The sequence below is a fragment of the Gopherus evgoodei genome, chromosome 7 (genome assembly GCF_007399415.2).
Source record: "Gopherus evgoodei ecotype Sinaloan lineage chromosome 7, rGopEvg1_v1.p, whole genome shotgun sequence".
Classification (NCBI taxonomy): Eukaryota; Metazoa; Chordata; order Testudines; family Testudinidae; genus Gopherus; species Gopherus evgoodei.
In genome coordinates, this window is record NC_044328.1 from 4121572 (window position 1) to 4140134 (window position 18563).

The window sequence follows — 18563 nt, forward strand, 5'->3', positions numbered from 1 at the left end:
TGGATAGTCTATGCCCCGCGGTGTTATTTTCCCAACATATATCTGGATAGTTGAAGTCCCCCATCACCACCAAATCTTGGGCTTTGGATGATTTTGTTAGTTGTTTGAAAAAAGCCTCATCCACCTCTTCCGCCTGATTAGGTGGCCTGTAGTAGACTCCCAGCACGACGTCACCTGTGTTTTTTACCCCTTTTAGCCTAACCCAGAGACTCTCCACCCTTCCGTCTCCTATGTCCATCTCCACCTCAGTCCAAGTGTGTACATTTTTAATATATAAGGCAACACCTCCTCCCTTTTTCCCCTGTCTATCCTTCCTGAGCAAACTATACCCATCCACACCAACATTCCAGTCGTGTGTATTATCCCACCAAGTTTCAGTAATGCCAATAATGTCATAGTTGTATTTATTTATTAGCACTTCCAGTTCTTCCTGCTTATTACCCATACTTCTTGCATTTGTATAAAGGCATCTAAGATACTGGTTTGATCTTGCCTCCCAGCTTTGCCCTGAACCTCCTTCCTCTCTGCCATTATAGCCCATGCTCCCTCCTGTTTCCAACCCATCTCCCAGGTCTTGTTCCCCACTTACCTGTGGGCTTTGCTCACCTGTCCCCGTCGAACCTAGTTTAAAGCCCTCCTTACTAGGTTAGCCAGTCTGTGCGCAAATAAGGCCTTTCCCCTCTTCGAAAGGTGAACGCCATCTGTTCCTAGCAGTCCTTCCTCAAATAGCATCCCGTGGTCGAGGAAGCCAAAGCCCTCCTGGCGACACCATCTTCGCAGCCAGGCATTCACCTCCACGATGCATCTGTTTCTGCCCGGACCCCTACCTTCAACAGGAAGAATCGAAGAGAATACCACCTGCGCTCCAAACTCCTTAACCCGCACTGCCAGAGCCCTGTAGTCACTCTTGATCTGCTCAGCGTCACACCTCGCAGTATCATTTGTGCCCACATGGATGAGTAGCATGGGATAGTAGTCAGAAGGCCGGATAATCCTCGACAAAGCCTCTGTAACATCTCGGATACGGGCCCCTGGCAGGCAGCATACCTCCCGGGATGAACGGTCAGGGCGACAGATGGGTGTCTCCGTCCCCCTCAGCAGAGAGTCTCCAACCACCACTACCCTACGTTTCTTATCAGTGGTGGCAGCAGACCTCCCAGCCTTAGGGGTACGAGGCTTCACCCCCTTAACTGTTGGGGGTGATTTCTTCTCTCCTGTATCAAGAAGAGCATAATGGTTATCTTTTACCACAACAGGAGGGTTCGCAGCAGCGGTGGAGCACTGCCTGCTGCTAGAAGTAACCAGCTGGCTGTGTCCACCCTGAGCCTCCTCCTCCACTGGTGTGTCAGATACACCCTGAGGCATCTCCTCCTCCACTGGTGTGTCGGTAGTCCTGTCAACTGGGACAGCACCATCAGCTGTCTCCACATGAATACTGTCCAGGAATTGCTCATGGACATAGATGTTCCTCAGCTTGGCCACCTCCTCCTGTAGCTCTCCCACCTGCTGCCTGAGAGATTCCACCAGCAGGCACCTTTCACATTGGATGCCACCCCCAGCCTGGATATCAGTAAGTGGAAATTGCAAATTACAGTCTTTGCAAGCCCACACCAGAATCTGGGTAAAAGCATCCATGCTTTGGTGCTCTGTCTGGCTACAGGCGCAGGTGGATGAGACAGAAGCAGTGTTGGCACAGGTGTTGCGGGTCCTCCTCACCATTGTAAGCTTCCCTCTGTCAAACTCTCGCAAATTCCCGTCTACAGTTCCCTGTCCGCTCCTCTCTGCTGTAAACAGAAAGATTTTTGATGTGGCTCAGGTTATGGGTTCAGGGGACCAATGGGTCACAGATGAGACCGACAAGGGACCCCCCCCCTTCCAAACTCCCTTGCAAAACTCCCTGTTAGCAGCTCCTGGTCGCTAAGCTCCCTGGTCGCTTGTGCGCAGCTTTATAAAGCCCTGGCCTGAGTGAATGCCCCGCCCACTGGTTAAGGTTCAGCCAATTACCAGAGGCTTCTAGCTTTCAAACCTTCCTAGTAGCTCCACCTCCAACTGCCAGCTACAGCACACGGTCCTTCAAACAAACAAACCAAACAGACTGACAAACACAAGCTCAGCACACAGCAAGTAACCCCCAAACACACACACAAACCCAAACACTGCAGACAGTCACTTACCCCACAGATGCTGTCTGTGCTCCTCCTTCACCTGGAGAACTCCCTTGCAAAACTCCCTGTTAGCAGCTCCTGTTCGCTAAGCTCCCTGGTCGCTTGTGCGCAGCTTTATAAAGGCACTTTTAGGAAAACAAACTTGTTTGTGTGCTGATTTATTGTATACAACTGTATCCCTGTGCTAAAAATACAGAGTTAGAATAGCACCAAGCTGGGTGGGACCAGCCAAGTCTCCCCTGCACAGCCTGGATGGAAAACTTGAACAAAAAGTACAAATGGAACAGGCCTAGAGAGGTCCCTGTTCTTTCTGTGCTTGAAGTGGACAAGTACCACTAGAATTGCCAAGAGATACCCCTGCAAACCACAGCCCAGGAGAAATAGCCAGTGGAAAGGGAGACCTAGAATAGCCCAGCAGTAAATGTTGTTCCTGTAGTCACACAGACCTGCTCCCACAATTAGGAATTGTTGTTACCAGTTTTTCTGCTGTCTGTTTAAACCTCAGACCTCCCAGAGCCATCTGCTTGTATTCAATGACATCCTAGCTCAGCACAATAGACCAGTATTAGTTTGCTATGCACAAATGTGTAATTTGGTTCAAATTCAGTGCTGGATCTATTACGGTTTGTATTGCATGAATAAATGTGACTGGATGAATCGCAGTCTCCTCTCTCGTCCCTACACAGGTGAAATTCTGCCTTATCGCCATCCCAGGCAAGTGGTAAGTGGGATGGAGGAGCCCATGCACAAGTAACAGCAGCTCAGATTGTGACCTTCCACTTCCCACCCCTTCATAAGGAAGTACAGTTGAGTGCTACAATATGTGCCCAGTCAGTGGCAACATGCCTCCACTCACAGCTAGAAAACACCCCCTCTGACACCTCCTGGAGATGCAATTCCCCATGCTGTGATAATCTAGGGTGCAAAACGCACCCCTCCTCAAGCAGAGGTGCTTACTTCTCTACGCGCATTTGATTAAAAACCCCATTTTATTTTTTGCAGCATTTAACCATGACTCTGCCGAACAGGCTTGTAACAGAGTAGAAAGAGGTGGGAGAAGGAAACATGCACTGGACAGTCTCCTCTGTGCTATAAGGGCAGGTAATAGAGTTTCTACATGGGTAGTATGGACAGAGGCCAAACTTTAAAACCTGGCCCTGCAGTGGGCAAATGCTGAATGCGGGTCACCTCCCTTTGGAGGCGTGCTAGCCTGCCACCTTTGCGCCCTGGAGCAAGAGCATCTGAGACTCCCTACAAGTGGGGGGAGGGGTAGTGCTCAGACTGTAGCCCCAAGATTGCACCGGTGCTTCCCTTCTCCCCCCATAGCCCGACCTGAGGCCCTTCTCCTGCTCAGCCTCTTCGCTTGAGACCTTGCTCTCACTCTGCCTGTGCTTGCCCCCACTCTGCCTTTTCCCCTCAAGGCCCCATCACTTTTTTCCTGCCAGAAACAGGAAGCCTGCCAAGCGATCATTAGGACCACTGGGACAATGGAGGTGCTAAACGAGCACTGGAGGGAGATAAGGCCCTTGCAGAGAAGCTAAATGAATTCTTGGCATCCATCGTCACTGCAGGGTGAAAGGAGATTCTCAAACCTGAGCCCTTTTGAGGTGGCAAATATGAGGAACTGTCTCAGACTGAGGTGTCAATAGAGGTTCTTTTGGAACTAATTATTCAATTTATCAATAAGTAAACAGGACCAGATATTCACTCAAGTTCTGAAAGAACTCAACTATGAAATTGCAGAACAAACTCTGCTTAACCTATTGCTTTAGCCAGCCGTTGTAGGCAGCAGATGACAGAGAATAGCTTGTGTGACACCACCTTTTTTTAAAAAGGTGCAGAGCTGACCCTGGCAATTATAGGCTGGTGAACCTAAATTCAGTTTCAGGAAATCGTTTGAGCTAGAGTAAAGAACAGACTTAGACACCCAGATGAGCACAATATGTTGGGGGAAGATTCCGTATGGCTTTCATGAAGGGAAAAAAAACCCACACACCTCACCAATCTAATTCTATTAGAATTCTTTGGTGGGGGTGTCATAAACAGATAGTCAAGGGTTAATAGAACAGAAGTATTTCATGTCTCTTTTGCCTGTAAAGGATTAACAAGATCAGTGAGCCTGGTTGTCACCTGACCAGAGGACCAATCAGGGGACAGGATACTTTCATATCTTGAGGGAGGGAAGTTTTTGTGTCTGCTGTTAGTTTTGGTGGTTGTTCACTCTGGGGGCTGAGAGGGACCAAATGTGCAACCAGGTTTCTCTCCACTCTCTCCAATATAGGCTCTTATAAATTCAGAATAGTAAGTACTAGGTAGATAAGGCAAGTTAGGCTTATGTTTGTTTTCTTTATTTGCAAATGTGTATTTGGCTGGAAGGAGTTCAAATGTGTATTTTGCTGAAAGGATTTTAATTTGTACTTGTATACTTAGGCTGGGAGGGCATTCCCAGTATCTATAGCTGAAAGACCCTGTAACATATTCCATCTTAAATTTAAAAAGATAATTTTTACTGTTTTTCTCTCTTTAATTAAAAGTTTCTTGTTTAAGAACCTGATTGTTTTTTTATTCTGGTGTGAGACCCCAGGGGACTGGGTCTGGGTTCACCAGGGAACTGGTGGGGAGAAAGGAGGGAAGGGGGAGAGAGAGGCTAATTTCTCTCTGTGTTAGGATTACTTTCTCTCTCAGGGAGAGTCTGGGAGGGAGAAGAGAGAAGGTGGGGGGAAGGTGCATTTTCCTCTCTGTTTAAGATTCAAGAAGTTTGAATCACAGTGATCTTCCAGGGTAACCCAGGGAGGGGAAGCCTGGGAGAGGCAACGGTGAGGGAAAGGGTTTACTTTCCTTGTGGTAAGATCCAGAGGGTCTGGGTCTTGGGGTTCCCTGGGCAAGGTCTTGGGGGGGACCAGAGTGTACCAGGCACTGGAATTCCTGGTTGGTGGCAGCGCTACAGGTTCTAAGCTGGCAACTGAGCTTAGAGGAATTCATGCTGATACCCCATCTTTTGGACACTAAGGTTCAGAGTGGGGAATTATACCATGACAGGGGGGTAAACAAACACAGACCTGGATGATCAAGTAAATTATATTGACTGGAACATTCAGAAAGCCTTTGACAAGGTCCCTCACTAAAGACTTAAGCAAAGTAGAGAGTTATGCGATGAGAGAAGGTTCTCTTCTGGATCAGTTAAAGACAAAACGAAGGGTAGGAATAGTCAGTTTTTACAGTGGAAAAAGGTAAATAGCAGGGTTTCCCCAATAATCTGTACTGTGACCAGTGCTGTTTACCCATTTTTCCAGATCATTTATGAATGTTAAACAGTGAGGTGGCAAAGTTTGCAGATGATACAAAATTACTGAAGTCCAAAGCAGACTGCAAAGAGTTACAAAGGGATCTGACAAAACATGGTGACTTGGCAAGAAAAATGTTAGATGAAATTCAGTGTTGACAAATGCAGAGTAATACATATTGGAAAATGTTATCCCAACTATAGATAGATAGATAGATAGATAGATGTAATCCCAACTATATATATATATAGATAGATAGATAGATGTAAACAGAGTCAGGATAAGCTCTACCCTGACATCTGGTGGAAAGAATGTCAGAGAGTGTATTTGCATAGGCACGCCTACCCTATCCCAGACTGCCGAGCTGTGGGACTGCTCGGTGACAAATGACTCACCCTCAGTTGGGTGGTACTTGCTAGACAAGGGACATGGGTTCCAAAACCCAGTGAATTGAGAGGGAGAGGTATTGGTGGTGTAGTCTCCTTGTGGAGCCAGAAGCACCAGTTCCACCCCCTCCTCTCTCCACTATGGAATGTCAGAGTTGATTTTTTTTATTCCCTCAAGAATCTAGATACAGGTTACTGAGCTGAACTCACTTTGGCTAATGGTGCACTAGGAGTGGGGCTCCCCTACTAAGAGCTGAAATGACTGAGCTGAGAGCACTGAGTACTGTGCTAACTAGTGGGGGAGCCTGAAGCTATACTGCGGAACAGAGCAGCTGGCGGAGTGGAGCAGTTTGTGGGGACGGCTGGAGCGGATCACGGGACAGCTGGTGGAGCGGAGCGGAGTAGCTGTGGGACGGGTGGAGCGGCCCACGGGACGGGTGGAGCTGCCCACAGAGCGAGCGGAGCCGAGGAGTTTGCAGGGAGAACTGGAGCAGCTCATGGAGCAGAGCAGCTGGTGGAGTGGAGCAGTGTGTGAGGATGGCTGGAGGAGCAGGGTGGAGTGGCTGGTAAAGCGGAGCAGTTTATGGAGAAGGCGGAAGCAGAACCCACGGAGAGGCAGGGCAGTTGGCCCCAGACCGCGTAAGGTGCCTCTTTCTATCCAGGCTGGGGGGAGGAACCTCTACAAATAAACTCTCGAACTCTGGGGTGGCATTGACCAGAGACTTTTGGGTTGTTGGACTTCAGGGTGATTGGACTTAAAACCCTAAGGGGAAAAAGGACAGTGCCAAACATACTTGGAGGTGGATTTTGTTTATGGTTTGTGTTACAATCCTGTTTGTGGTGTTTCTCCAATAGGATGCCACATTGATTCCTTCCTTTATTAAAAGGATTTTGCTACACTCAGACTCCGTGCTTGCGAGAGGGGAAGTATTGCCTCCTAGAGGTGCCCAGGGGGGTGTGGTATGTGAGTGTCCCAGGTCACTGGGTGGGGGCTCGAGCCGGTTATGTATTGTGTTACTGAAACAGAACCCCTGGATACTGAACCCGGTCCTTGTTGCTGCCAACTCAGAGGGGCAGAAGGGTTACACACACACACACACACGGTGATAAGTTTGCTGTTCTCAAGAAAGATCTTTGAGTCATTGTGGATAGTTCTCTGAAAACATCTGGGCCATGTGCAACAATAGTCAAAAAAGCCTACAATGCCATCTATCCTTTTCCTAATGGTTAACAAGACAGAAATTATAATGCCCCTTTATAAATCCATTTTATGCCCACATCCTGAATACTCCATGCAGATTTGATCACCCATCTCAAAATATATATATATTAGAATTGGGGTAAAGTACAGAGAAGGGCAACAAATGAGCAGGGTGCTGGAACAACTTCTATACAGGGAGGGATTTGAAAGACTGAGACTGTTCATTTTGGGAAAAAAAACAGTGAGGGGGGGATATAATTGAAATCTAGAAAATTGTGACTGGTGTGGAGAAGACGAGTGTTATTTACCCCTTCACATGATGCACAAACCAGGAGTCACCCAAGAAAATTAATAGGTAGCAGATTTAAAAAAGAAACAAGTACATACATCACACAATGCACAGTCAACCTGTGGGACTTGTTGCCAGGGGATGTTGTGAAGACCAAATGTAAACTGGATTCAAAAAATAATTCTGAATGTTCATGAAGGATAGTCCATCACTGGCTATTAGCCAAGCAGCCAGGACCCCCATCCTGTGCTCTGGTGTTCCTAAGCCTTTGATTGCTTGAAGTTGCGACTGGATGACAGGGGATGGAACACGTGATAAACTGCCTTGTTTGTTTGCTCCCTCTGAAGCATGCGGCAGCAGCCCCTGTCAGAAGACAGGATACTGGGCTGGATTGACCATTAGTCTCACCCAGTATGACCGTTCTTATGACTCCAAGATCTTTGAGTGTTAACAGAAAATTTAGACCCCATCGTTTTGTATAGGTAGTTGGATGGTTTTCCCATGTGCCGTACTTTGCACTTAACATTGAATTTCATTGGGTGTGGGGGAAGAGAGTGTCTGGCAGGAGGCAGCTGCCTGCTCCCCTCTTGACCCTTCAGCATAGCCCCATTTGCTTCACCTGCACCGGGAGCAAGACGAGTCTCTGTTGCTGAGACTGCCCAGCCATTGCAGGGAGTAGAAAGCTTCCCCCATGCCCCACCCCCTAGACCAGTGGGTACAGTGTGGGTGGCAGTCCCACCCCCCAATAGAATCCTTATTCTGTGCACCAACAGTTTTCCCCTTTTTAAAGGGAAGGAAATGGACCCGCAAAAAGCTACACTAGAAACATTAAAGGTTGTAAAGTCAAGCCCTCAAAAGTTGAGGCCCCTGAATTAAGGCTGCCTGTGCAACTTGAATTTGGCCCCCTCATGCCTATGCATTTGGATATGGTCTTCAATTACATGATCACATGTTATTTTTCTCCCAGAGGACTCCTGCCTCATTCAGTGCACAGGATGGTGGGTGCTCTCTTAATGCACAGCTATACAAGAGTTGGTTTTATCCTCATTGTTCAGGGAGTGGTCTCGTGCCTCATTTACTGCACACTTACCCAAACTCTGCTGTGCAGACAAGTCAATAATTTCCTCATGGCATTTAGCAGTATAGTATTTAAGGGCTGGTCTACAGAGCTTCAGTTTTCTGCACCAGAGGAGGTCTAACTTTAGTCTGTATTAGCATGTTGTGCACTAACCTTCAAGCTCAGCCTCTCCATGGGTCAATATCTATTAATTGTGGGTACCCAATTTGAGACCTAGGACCTGACTGACCTCCACCCCCCACAATCCCAGAGAAATTTAGTACTTCTTTGCATTCAAAGCCACAGCTAACTTCACTTGCAATGTGAGCACTCAGCACTTCTGCAAATCAGACTCTAGTGGCTGGGAAGATTGCTTTAAGAGACTGGCCCAGAACTGCACAGCGCGTCTGGCAGAGCCAGGACTAGGATCACAGCACAGTTCAGCTGCCTATACCAGGAGACCCTCCTTTCTCTTTCACTATGCAGCTTCCAACTTCCACAAACCAAGCAAGGGTTCTACAGACAGACAACAGCCTCCTTCACGGCACAGCCCTGCTCCACCCCCAATAGCAGATTCATCCCGCACACTGAATGAGGCAGGGGGGAGGTGTATGCAATCACGTACCTGAAATTAAAGACTGCCTCATCATGCACACCTCACAAGGCAGGCAAATTAAGGCTGCCTCTGCAACCCTAATTCAGCCATTACCTAACTCTTAAGTGCTTAATTTTGCAAGCATAATTTGTGCTTTTCCACACACACACACACACACACACACACACACACACACTTCAGTATACTATACAACTCCAGCAAGCAGCAGTTTTAGTCACTGGCAATGAACACAAGCACATACAGGGGTTCACATTTTTTTATTATTTAAAAGCTACTTAAGTTTGCAAGCAACTTAGGGACTGCCCTGGGGCCTGCGGTAAGTTTCAAGTGCAGCCTGTCCTTCAAGCAGTTGATCCCTTCTTCAGACCTGGGGAAGGGAAAAGACTAGTGCTGCGGAACATACAACAGCTGTGACATCTGAAGTATGTCAGTGATGCTTGTAAACTGGCATCCACAGTTGTGTCTTTTCCAGTGCCCACCTGGCAATAGTTGTGCTCACTCGGATCTGAGTTAGGTTCTTTTCAAAGGAAGATACAGCAGGTTCTTGTCCTCAGAATGAGGACGTGCAGTCAGAAAGAGGGATCGCCAGGCCCATCAGTGAGTACAAGAGAGGATCTCTTTACATCATCTTCTTCCAGCCCATAGTGAAGGGTCAACACAAAATTCCATAGTGAACAACAATCTTCTGTATGAAGTAGTAATTACAGGGTGTACAAAAAGACAGCTGCATGGTTAGTGTTCAGACAAGACACTTCCACCACACTGTCCTCAGAAGTGGGGCAAGTTGGCAGAATGGAGGGAGTCCAGTCTTCCTGGCTATTCACCCTGCAGAGGGCTGCCAACAAGAGGCCAAATTAGTGACTTGTGGCTCTTTCCCCTAGTTGGTGAGTCTCTTTTCTAACTCTTCTTCTAAAAGGGGCACAATTTAGCAAGCAGATTGACGATATTTGGTCAGCCAAATGGAAGCCTATACAATCTCATTCAAAGCCAACATCTGAGAGACCAAACAGACATGGAGGTGCACATGGGGGGGGCGGGGGAGAATGTGTAGTACGTGTCAATCAGCTTGAGTATAAGCTATGCCAGTGTGTTTATGGAGCGTGGGTAAAGTAGGCAGAGGAATTAATTACATTTTTGGCAGTAGTTCAACATTTGCCAAGGGGAGTGGACAGCGTTGTATGCCCATGCTAGTTCCCAGTATTCTTCCCAAGCTCCAGAATTCAGCTACTAACTTTGGCCATGACAAGGAGCACCAGTCTCATGGGGAGTTGGCTAGATCAACGTCTAGATTTCTTTTTCTTCTTCCTGTTTCGTTCCTCGCTGTCATCATCATCTGCTTCGCTAGCCGTTGGGGTAGGATCCCTTCGGATGACTCTCTTTTCGACTGTATAGTCCTGTTCTCCCACTCTGGGGTCTCCTTTCACCAGGAATTCCCTGTTCTGGAAGGTTATGGAAACATCAGTCCTTGGGTAGGTGCCATAAACCCTGCGGAGATCCTCTTTCACAAACTCTGGAAGTTCCCGTCTAGGTCCGAAGACCCTTTCGAGTTTCCCCCAATGAAGCTCTCCTCTCATGGTGAAGCCCTGAGGCCATATGTCCTGACCCTGGCTTGGCCTCTGGTATGCTGCATACGGATTGTAGTTTGTATAGGGGTTGTACAGAGACATGGGGGTCACCTGAGAGAACTGCCAGAAGGGGTGAGGATGGAAGTATGGGTTGTTGCCGTAGAAATGATGATACTCTAGTTGGTTTCCTGCATAGTCATGGTGGCCGTTCCAGTCCATGGTGGTGGTGACAGGCCGGCTGTAGAAGTTGTGCATCTGGATAGGAGGGAACATTGTGGAGTTTGGAGATTCAGCCAATCTGCCAGGCCCAAGAGGCAGGTAGGTGTATGGGGAGGGCTGGCTCATGCTTGGATAATGCTCTTGAGGCACAAAACCATAATGGTACATGGTCCAGATCCTTGTGTCAAACAGGGGTCATTGCTTCAAAGCAACTTGTGTTCTGAGCTGTGGAAATAAACAGAAGATACTGAGGACAGGAGAAAAGAGACATAGATGTAGATAATTTCCGTCCCAGCATTGTTCATGCAGCATGCTGGATAACAAACGAGTTTCATATAACTAAAGCATACTGAGCAATTAACTAGCCTAGAGGAACAAAAAAAAATTGTAACACACCACAGCAGTACCAGCGTTTCCAATGTACTGTCAGGTGACACCCATTCACATGCAACATTTACCCAGATTTCTTGGAGCTGCAGAATTAGTAGTAAGTGTTGCCAAAGAAAAAAAAAAAGCCACCATCAGCCATCTTGTAATTGGCTTTTCACATGACTCAATTAGCTATTCTGACACTCCTGGAAGAAACCAAGAATTAACCTACAGAAGCAGAAGTTTAGTTTAAAGGGTTTGGGTTTTTCTAAAATCTCACTCACCTTTCTCTAGTTACTGGTGAGGTCTGAACATGCCTGTCTAGGTTAGGACCTCACCAGTGAAATTCCATTCCAATTCCTCATCCAGCCTCATCACCAGTACCAGCAGTGTATTAAGCAACATGATTAATATCTGTTACATATTATTCATTCTCATCCTCTCCCCTGGGGGAAAGTTATGTGCCATGTATGTAGGTGTATATTAGCGAAGCCAGGACAAAGAAGGGCACACGGGGGGCTGGAACAATTTGTATAGTGGAGGTGCTGACAGCCATTGAACCAAACTGTAAACCCTGCATTTGATGGAAACCACTTGAAGCCAGGAGTGTGGTAGCACCCATAGTTCCAGCACATATGGAAATGCAATCTGCACTTGAAGCAGAAGGTGGTGATGCTTCTCATGTTTGTGGGGCCTGGTGAGGATCGTTCGTAGTGCGAGAAAACCTCCCCTCTCCTGCACAGACATGCTTTGCCCAGAAGATGGATGACATTTCTTCTTCTCCTCAAGCAGAATGGGGCTAAGCATGGCCCTTAGGTACCCTGCAGTCAGGGCATTATCCTTTTCTTCAAGGCACTCAGACCTTGAAGAAAAAGGACCTCAACCTGGGCTGTGTTTCATGGGAAGCTGGCATGGAGAGCAGAGGAGCGTTGGTGTGCTTACCCCAGCCCAGGTCACTGGGGAGATAATGCAGTATACCAGCTACAAATGGCTCCTGTAGTTTACCGGAATAAGTTGCACAACCATTTTACACTGGTGCAGGGCTTCTGCACAAGGAGTTTGTGCTGTAAATACACTAGTGCTGATATCCCCAGTTTAAAACAGGCCCTACCCTGTTGCCTGCCTTCCAACAACGCAGATACTGAAGTGATAGGCAGAGTATAAACCTAGGCAGATTATAGCAGCTCCTGAGATCAAACATCAGAAAGCAACCCATCCAGACTTGAGGCAACTGACTGGTGGTTCATTTGGTACCATAAGTGCACACTAGTAACTGATCTGAGGCCATCAACTCGATTGACTGAGAAACCTATTTCTAATGCACCCATCAGAAAGAACGTAAAAAGAACCAGGAGAGGAACTGAATTGAAAATTGATTAACCACCACAGGTGTGATGAAGTAGAGGGTCACTTCCTAAAGAGAGTCATCTGGTTGCATCATTCTGATCCACTTGGATGCTAACCTGGCTTTGTTCATGCTGTGATGAATCGATTCCCACTTAGGAACAGATGCAGTGCATATAGACCCAGCACGATCACATCCCTGGACACTAGCTGCAATGCTGACCAAGCTGAACAGGTTAGGCACGCCACATTCATTCAACAATGGTCACCTCCACAACAAGCTACCCCCCCACGCCTATGATCAGCATTTTAGTTCAACTTCTACACGTTTCCTCATCTTTAGATGGAGTGTGCAGAATTAAAGCTGTATTGGTCAGCCTGGAATGGATCTTTCTATTCCCTTGGTGGTTGGGTCCTACTCCAAGAATATCGTTTCCTCTAAGAAAAAGGTAGGGGTGTGTGTGGGTGTGTGTGTGGACACTGTTGACAATCTCAATCAGGAGGCTGGTTCTTTAAGAGCAGGGAGGGGGGCAGAGAGAAACCAGGCCTGTGTAGTGAGCACAATAATCAGTGAGAGTTAGACACAATGAAGGGAGATTTTTATTCCCCCTCTTCCAAGTGGATCTGAAGTGACTTAGAAGCTGGGGGAGGTGAGGTGTCGGACAATAGCTTGTGACGTGGTCATGCCACAGTCTGGAATGGCAGAGAAGCAAGTTATAGAACTGTCAGAATTGTGAGCTGAAGGGCTAGATAAGCATCTCAACAGGGATGGAGTTGAGGCAATATGCTTGGATCAGAATGGAGTGTTGCATGCTGGGACCTCGACTAGCATGACTGCACTCTGTTTTATGCAAGGATCATGGCCCGTCCCCGGGGTTCCTAGCAAGTTGCCATCACAGCCTTTGTTTGGGCAACCCTGGCTGTTAAGCACTAGATGGAAAGTTGCCAAGATGGCTGGTACAATGAGACTAAATTGCTTTTCCTTGGACGTAACACCAGAGTGAGGACTTCCTTGTTCTACAGTCAGCCAGAATAACTTCTGCTTGTTAGCGTTCAGAGCTGGATCAAGCCTGCTGTTATGCAAGTTGGAGACTCCCAAGGAATCAAGAGGGATGCACAGCAGCATATCACATGCCAGACCACAGAAAGTTCAGGCACCATTTCCCACCGAGCCAGATCGCTCAGCGATAGGGCATTAGCACAATGCAGACAATACACTACAGCACTTTCACAAGCCCACATTCCTCAACCATCTAGTGCTGTCCTGCTTCTTCACCTCAGGGCTCTACCTTGAGACAGAAGAAATCTCTTAAGGTAGCCATGGCAGAGACTTGCTTTTTTACACACTGACATCTGGAGGTCTTAGGCCCAGTTTGCCAAGTGTGTGTGTAACACACACACCTTCTGGATGTGGTGATCTGTGCCATCTAGTGTCACCAAGACGAGAGTTAAAATGAGTCTGCTCTACAGCCTTACCTAAGAGCCGGTGGTTCTTAGTTCATGTGTTAGAGGCTCATGCACAAAGGTAGGCAGGATCAAACTGGGGACCGACAACCAGGGTCGGTCAGCGTTACATGTGCAGTATTTATCTAATAGTGCTATTGCCGTACAAACAACACCTCAAGGGCACCCCCAAATGAGAATCAAGACCCTGCGCTAACTGGTCTACAGACAACAAGACTGCTCCTGACCCAGAAGAGCTTCAATCATGGACAATTGAAACGCACTTTGTGCCATCTCTGCATTGCTGGGCACAGGATAAATTGATGTTCTAGACCCTCCCATTCTCTCTTCCACATTCCATTTTCGGGGTCTTGCAGAAGAGGGGGTTTGAAGTGGTAGCTAGTGCAATGCACCAACAAACACTGCTCCCACAAGGCTGTCTCTCTCAGACACTTCAACACCCATCCCAGGTGTCTGAGTCTGTATTAACAGCAGTTGTAGCCTTAGGCCTCTTGGCATAATTGGACCTACAAATTTACTTAATTTAAGAAGTAGCTGTAAATTCATAAGACACCATAACAGAGCAACAAGTGATAATGGGAAAGAGATGGACTCAAGTTAGTTGAAACAAAAAGGCCTCTTGCTATAACTCAACAACTGTGTTAAGGTCATGCCTGGTACACATGAACAATGTGAGACTGGAGGGGGGCAGGGAAGAGGAAGTGAGACAAAATTAGTGTTAGAAGTTAGTCCTAACTGGGGAACAAAATGAGCACAAAAGTCCTTCTACCCCCACCTGCAAAATGCTCCCTTTTGAGGATCTTTAAAAAGATGACTTTTGGGGAAAAAAATTAATAGAAGCAGCGGTCTACAAACAGCCACTGCAGCCAGCTTTGTCCTCATGGCTGTCACCCCCCAGAGACAAGGATAGCAAGGATAGGAAAAGCATTTCTCTCTCCCCTTGTGTGTGCACGTTTTTCTTAGGAAATGGGAACCAACTTACAACAAGGTCCAGCCCATCTCAACCTTTAACTTCTCTCCCCTCCACATCCCCAATCTACAAAACCAAAACCAAACAAAAATAGTTTTTACCATCTTAGATACGAGCAAAAAGACAGTCAGACATGGACATTTTCTTCCCTTTCAAAAAAAAAAAAGCAAGGAGGGATGCTGTTCAAATATGAGCCTTATTTAATACTCAGCATTTCAAAGGCTCCATTTCTCTTCTCTGTATCTTTAGATAAGGGATTTTTAAGGGAGTGTTTGCCATGGTACTAAGCAGGCTGAGGCCTCAGAATACCAAGCCCTGAACCTTGTTTAACAATGTTGAGCAGTGATAGGGTCTTGTTGACACCTCTGAACTCCTTGGGCCCATTTATTCCATCTAAATTAATAGAACAGGCCTTTGCAACCTATTTGCCCACATAGCACCCTGCTGTGCATACAAGAGCAAGAGATGTCTACAGTCACTCACAGTCACACCCCACCAGAATCTTTCATTGCACTCAGTGGCTTCCCTGCTTGGAAAGTGGGGCTTTGACTCCAATCCATGGTCCATATCAGGATGGTCACTTGAAGCAGCAAAGTATGGCAGACATGGCAGGGATCAGCCCACCACCACTTCAGCAGCTTCCTGCCTGTACCCCTAACTCCCAGGGGTGCAGGCAGGAAGCTGCTGAGGTGGTGGTGGGCTACCCTGAGGGAGGAAGGGTGGAAAAAGTGACAAAGTGGGGATAAAGTTTAGAGCTGGCGATGGCCAGTGGCTGCTTTGCTGGATAACAGCAAGCAAGTAGTGTAGACACACAAGGCACCGGCGTTGCTACAGCCGCTTTCATTCCTAATGCCCAGTAGGTACAAGTCACTGCTGAAATGCAGCCACCTCTGGGATGGACGGTGACAACTAAACAGTGCACAGCATGTTACCCAGGCACTCAGCACAGAATCACACCTGGACCTCCTGTATCTTAGGGAGCAGTGGGAAGAAGGAACCCCGGAGCCCTCAGGTCAGAGTCACTGTAAACAAGAGTGCAAAACAGACACTTTTGGACATGGTCATTTCTGGACAGCAAGCACACCCAGCCAGAAAGGGCCGTGGTGAGCTTCACACCTCAAGCAGCTAGGAAAAAGGCCATTACCTGTCTCTGTAGGCAGCAGTGTGCTTTGTTTCCTTAGAAAAAAGATTTCAAGCTCTGCTATGCTTCCCTCTTTGGAAATCAGGCATTCCCAGAGTGGAGTCAACCAGGTTGTTTGCTTAACGAGGAAAGACACTGTAGCATAACCCTTGAAGAGACTCACACCAAGCTCCAGACCTTACCTCTGATTCTTTAATTTTAAAGGCTCTGGCATCTCCAGAGGAATTCTCAGACTAGCTAACCTGCAGACTAGCCAACTATTGTGTTAGTAACCGCTCCAAGCTCCTCCCAAGCCTGGGCACATTCCAGGCAACTATGGTTACTAGACAATGAGTAACAAGTACTAACCTGCCAAAAAAGGGATCTGTTGAGAGAGGTTTGTCGGTTTCCCCCACCTAAATGTTCTTCTTCCCAACTTTGAATGTGCCCTTCCCAATGGCCCCCTCCTCAATTAGGAGGGTGTTCACCCCAACCCAGCTGGTGCTGCAGTCAAGGCCACCCACAGAATGAAGAGACTGCCTTAGAAAATACAAAAACAAAAAACACATTACTAGTTGACACATGATCTTCACCATCTCTGCTTGGAAGATATTAGGACAGTTCACATAATCCATGAGGTAGACTTGGGCAAGATAATGGAGTGCATCTGCTCTTCTCCCTCTGCATCCGTTCATCTTGCATAGGCCTCCTCTAAACCTTTCACAACATTTAGCCACTGCTGATGGAATCAAGTCAAAGTCTCAAATATGGGTCTGGAAGGGCCCTTGAGAGTTCATTAAGTCCAGCCCTCAGCACTGAAGCAGGACAAAGTAATCTGTCAGAGATTAACCATCAGCAATGGGGATTCTCACAGCCTCCCTAGAAAGCTTATTCCAGAGTTTAAACTACACTCATAGTTAGAAAGCTTTCCCCAATATTCAACTTAAATCTCCCTTGCTGCAGATTAAGCCCATTACACCCCTTGTACAACCTGCAGTGGACATTGTCATAACATATTCCCAGATTTGGACCTTAGCGTCCAAAATATGGGGGTTAGCATGAAAACCTCCAAGCTTAGTTACCAGCTTGGACCTGGTAAAGCTGCCACCACCCAAAAAATTAGAGAGTGTTTTGGGGCACTCTGGTCCCCCCAAACCTTCCCTGGGGACCCCAAGACCCAAATCCCTTGAGTCTCACAACAAAGGGAAATAAACCTTTTCCCTTCCCCCCTCCAGGTGTTCCTGGAGAGATACACAGAAGCAGGCTCCGTGAATCTAAACAGAGGGATTCCACCCTCCCTGTTTCCAGCCTTGGAAAACAGAAGTACCGAGAGCTAATCTCTCTTCCCCCCTCACCCAGAGGGAATGCAAAGTCAGGCTAATAAATCTAACACACACAGATTTCCCCCTGACTTCTTCCTCCCACCAATTCCCTGGTGAGCACAGACTCAATTCCCTGGAGTTCCCCACTAAAGAAAAGCTCCAACAGGTCTTAAAAAGAAAGCTTTATGTAAAAAGAAAAATACATAAAAATGGTCTCTCTGTATCAAGGTGACAAATACAGGGTCAATTGCTTAAAAGAAATATGAATAAACAGCCTTATTCAAAAAGAATACAATTCAAAGCACTCCAGCAACTACACACATGTAAAATACAAAAAAACATAAATCACTATCTGATCTTTATTACTTACAGCTGGGAAACAGAAGATTAGAAAGCAAGAGACAGAAATCCTCCCATAGCCTATAGAGACACAGGCACAAGACAAAGAACTCAGACACAAACTTCCCTCCACCCAGACCTGAAAAAAATCCGGTTTCCTGATTGGTCCTCTGGTCAGGTGTTTCAGGTTACTTCTTTCCAGGTGTAAGAGACATTAACCCTTAGCTATCTGTTTATGACAGACATGGAGAACAATCAATCAATCACCGTCCTCTTTATGAGCAGCCCTTACCGTATTTGAAGACTTACCAGATTTCTCCCCCCTACCTCAGTCAAGACTAAACACTCAGTATTTTAAAAATCTTTCCTCATAGGTCAGGTTTTCTAAACCTCTCTTGATTTGTCTAGATCTTGCCTAAAGTTGAGCACCCAGACTCAGATGATACCCCAGCTGAGCCTCCCCAGTGCAGGTAGAGCAGGACCATTAGCTCCTGTGCTCTACACATGACACTCCTGTTACTATGCCCTAGACCAGGGGTAGGCAGCCTATAGCATGTGCGCCGAAGGTGGCACGTGAGCTGATTTTCAGTGGCACTCATACTACCTGGGTCCTGGCCACTGGTCTGGGGGAGCCTCTGCTTTTTAATTTAAAATTTTAAATGAAGCTTCTTAAACATTTTTAAAACCTTATTTACTTTACATACAATAGCTTAGTTATATATTACAGACTTGTAGAAAGACACCTTCTAAAAACATTAAAATGTATTACTGGCACGCAAAACCTTAAATTAGAGTGAATAAATGAAGACTTGGCCCACCACTTCTGAAGGGTTGCCAAGCCCTGCCCTACATG

The 18563-nt window shown here is 46.9% G+C and overlaps 1 protein-coding gene across 1 annotated transcript; it reads right to left on the reverse strand.

Moving 5' to 3' along the window:
* Positions 1–9248: 9248 nt before the first annotated feature.
* C7H10orf95 (chromosome 7 C10orf95 homolog) lies at positions 9249–16311 on the reverse strand. Its single transcript, XM_030569886.1, has 2 exons — positions 16074–16311; positions 9249–11007 (listed from the first exon to the last, which is right to left on the reverse strand). The coding sequence occupies exon 2, from the start codon at positions 10948–10950 to the stop codon at positions 10276–10278; it is 675 nt and encodes a 224-aa protein (XP_030425746.1). The 5' UTR covers positions 10951–11007; positions 16074–16311; the 3' UTR covers positions 9249–10275.
* Between the last annotated feature and the right edge of the window lie 2252 nt (positions 16312–18563).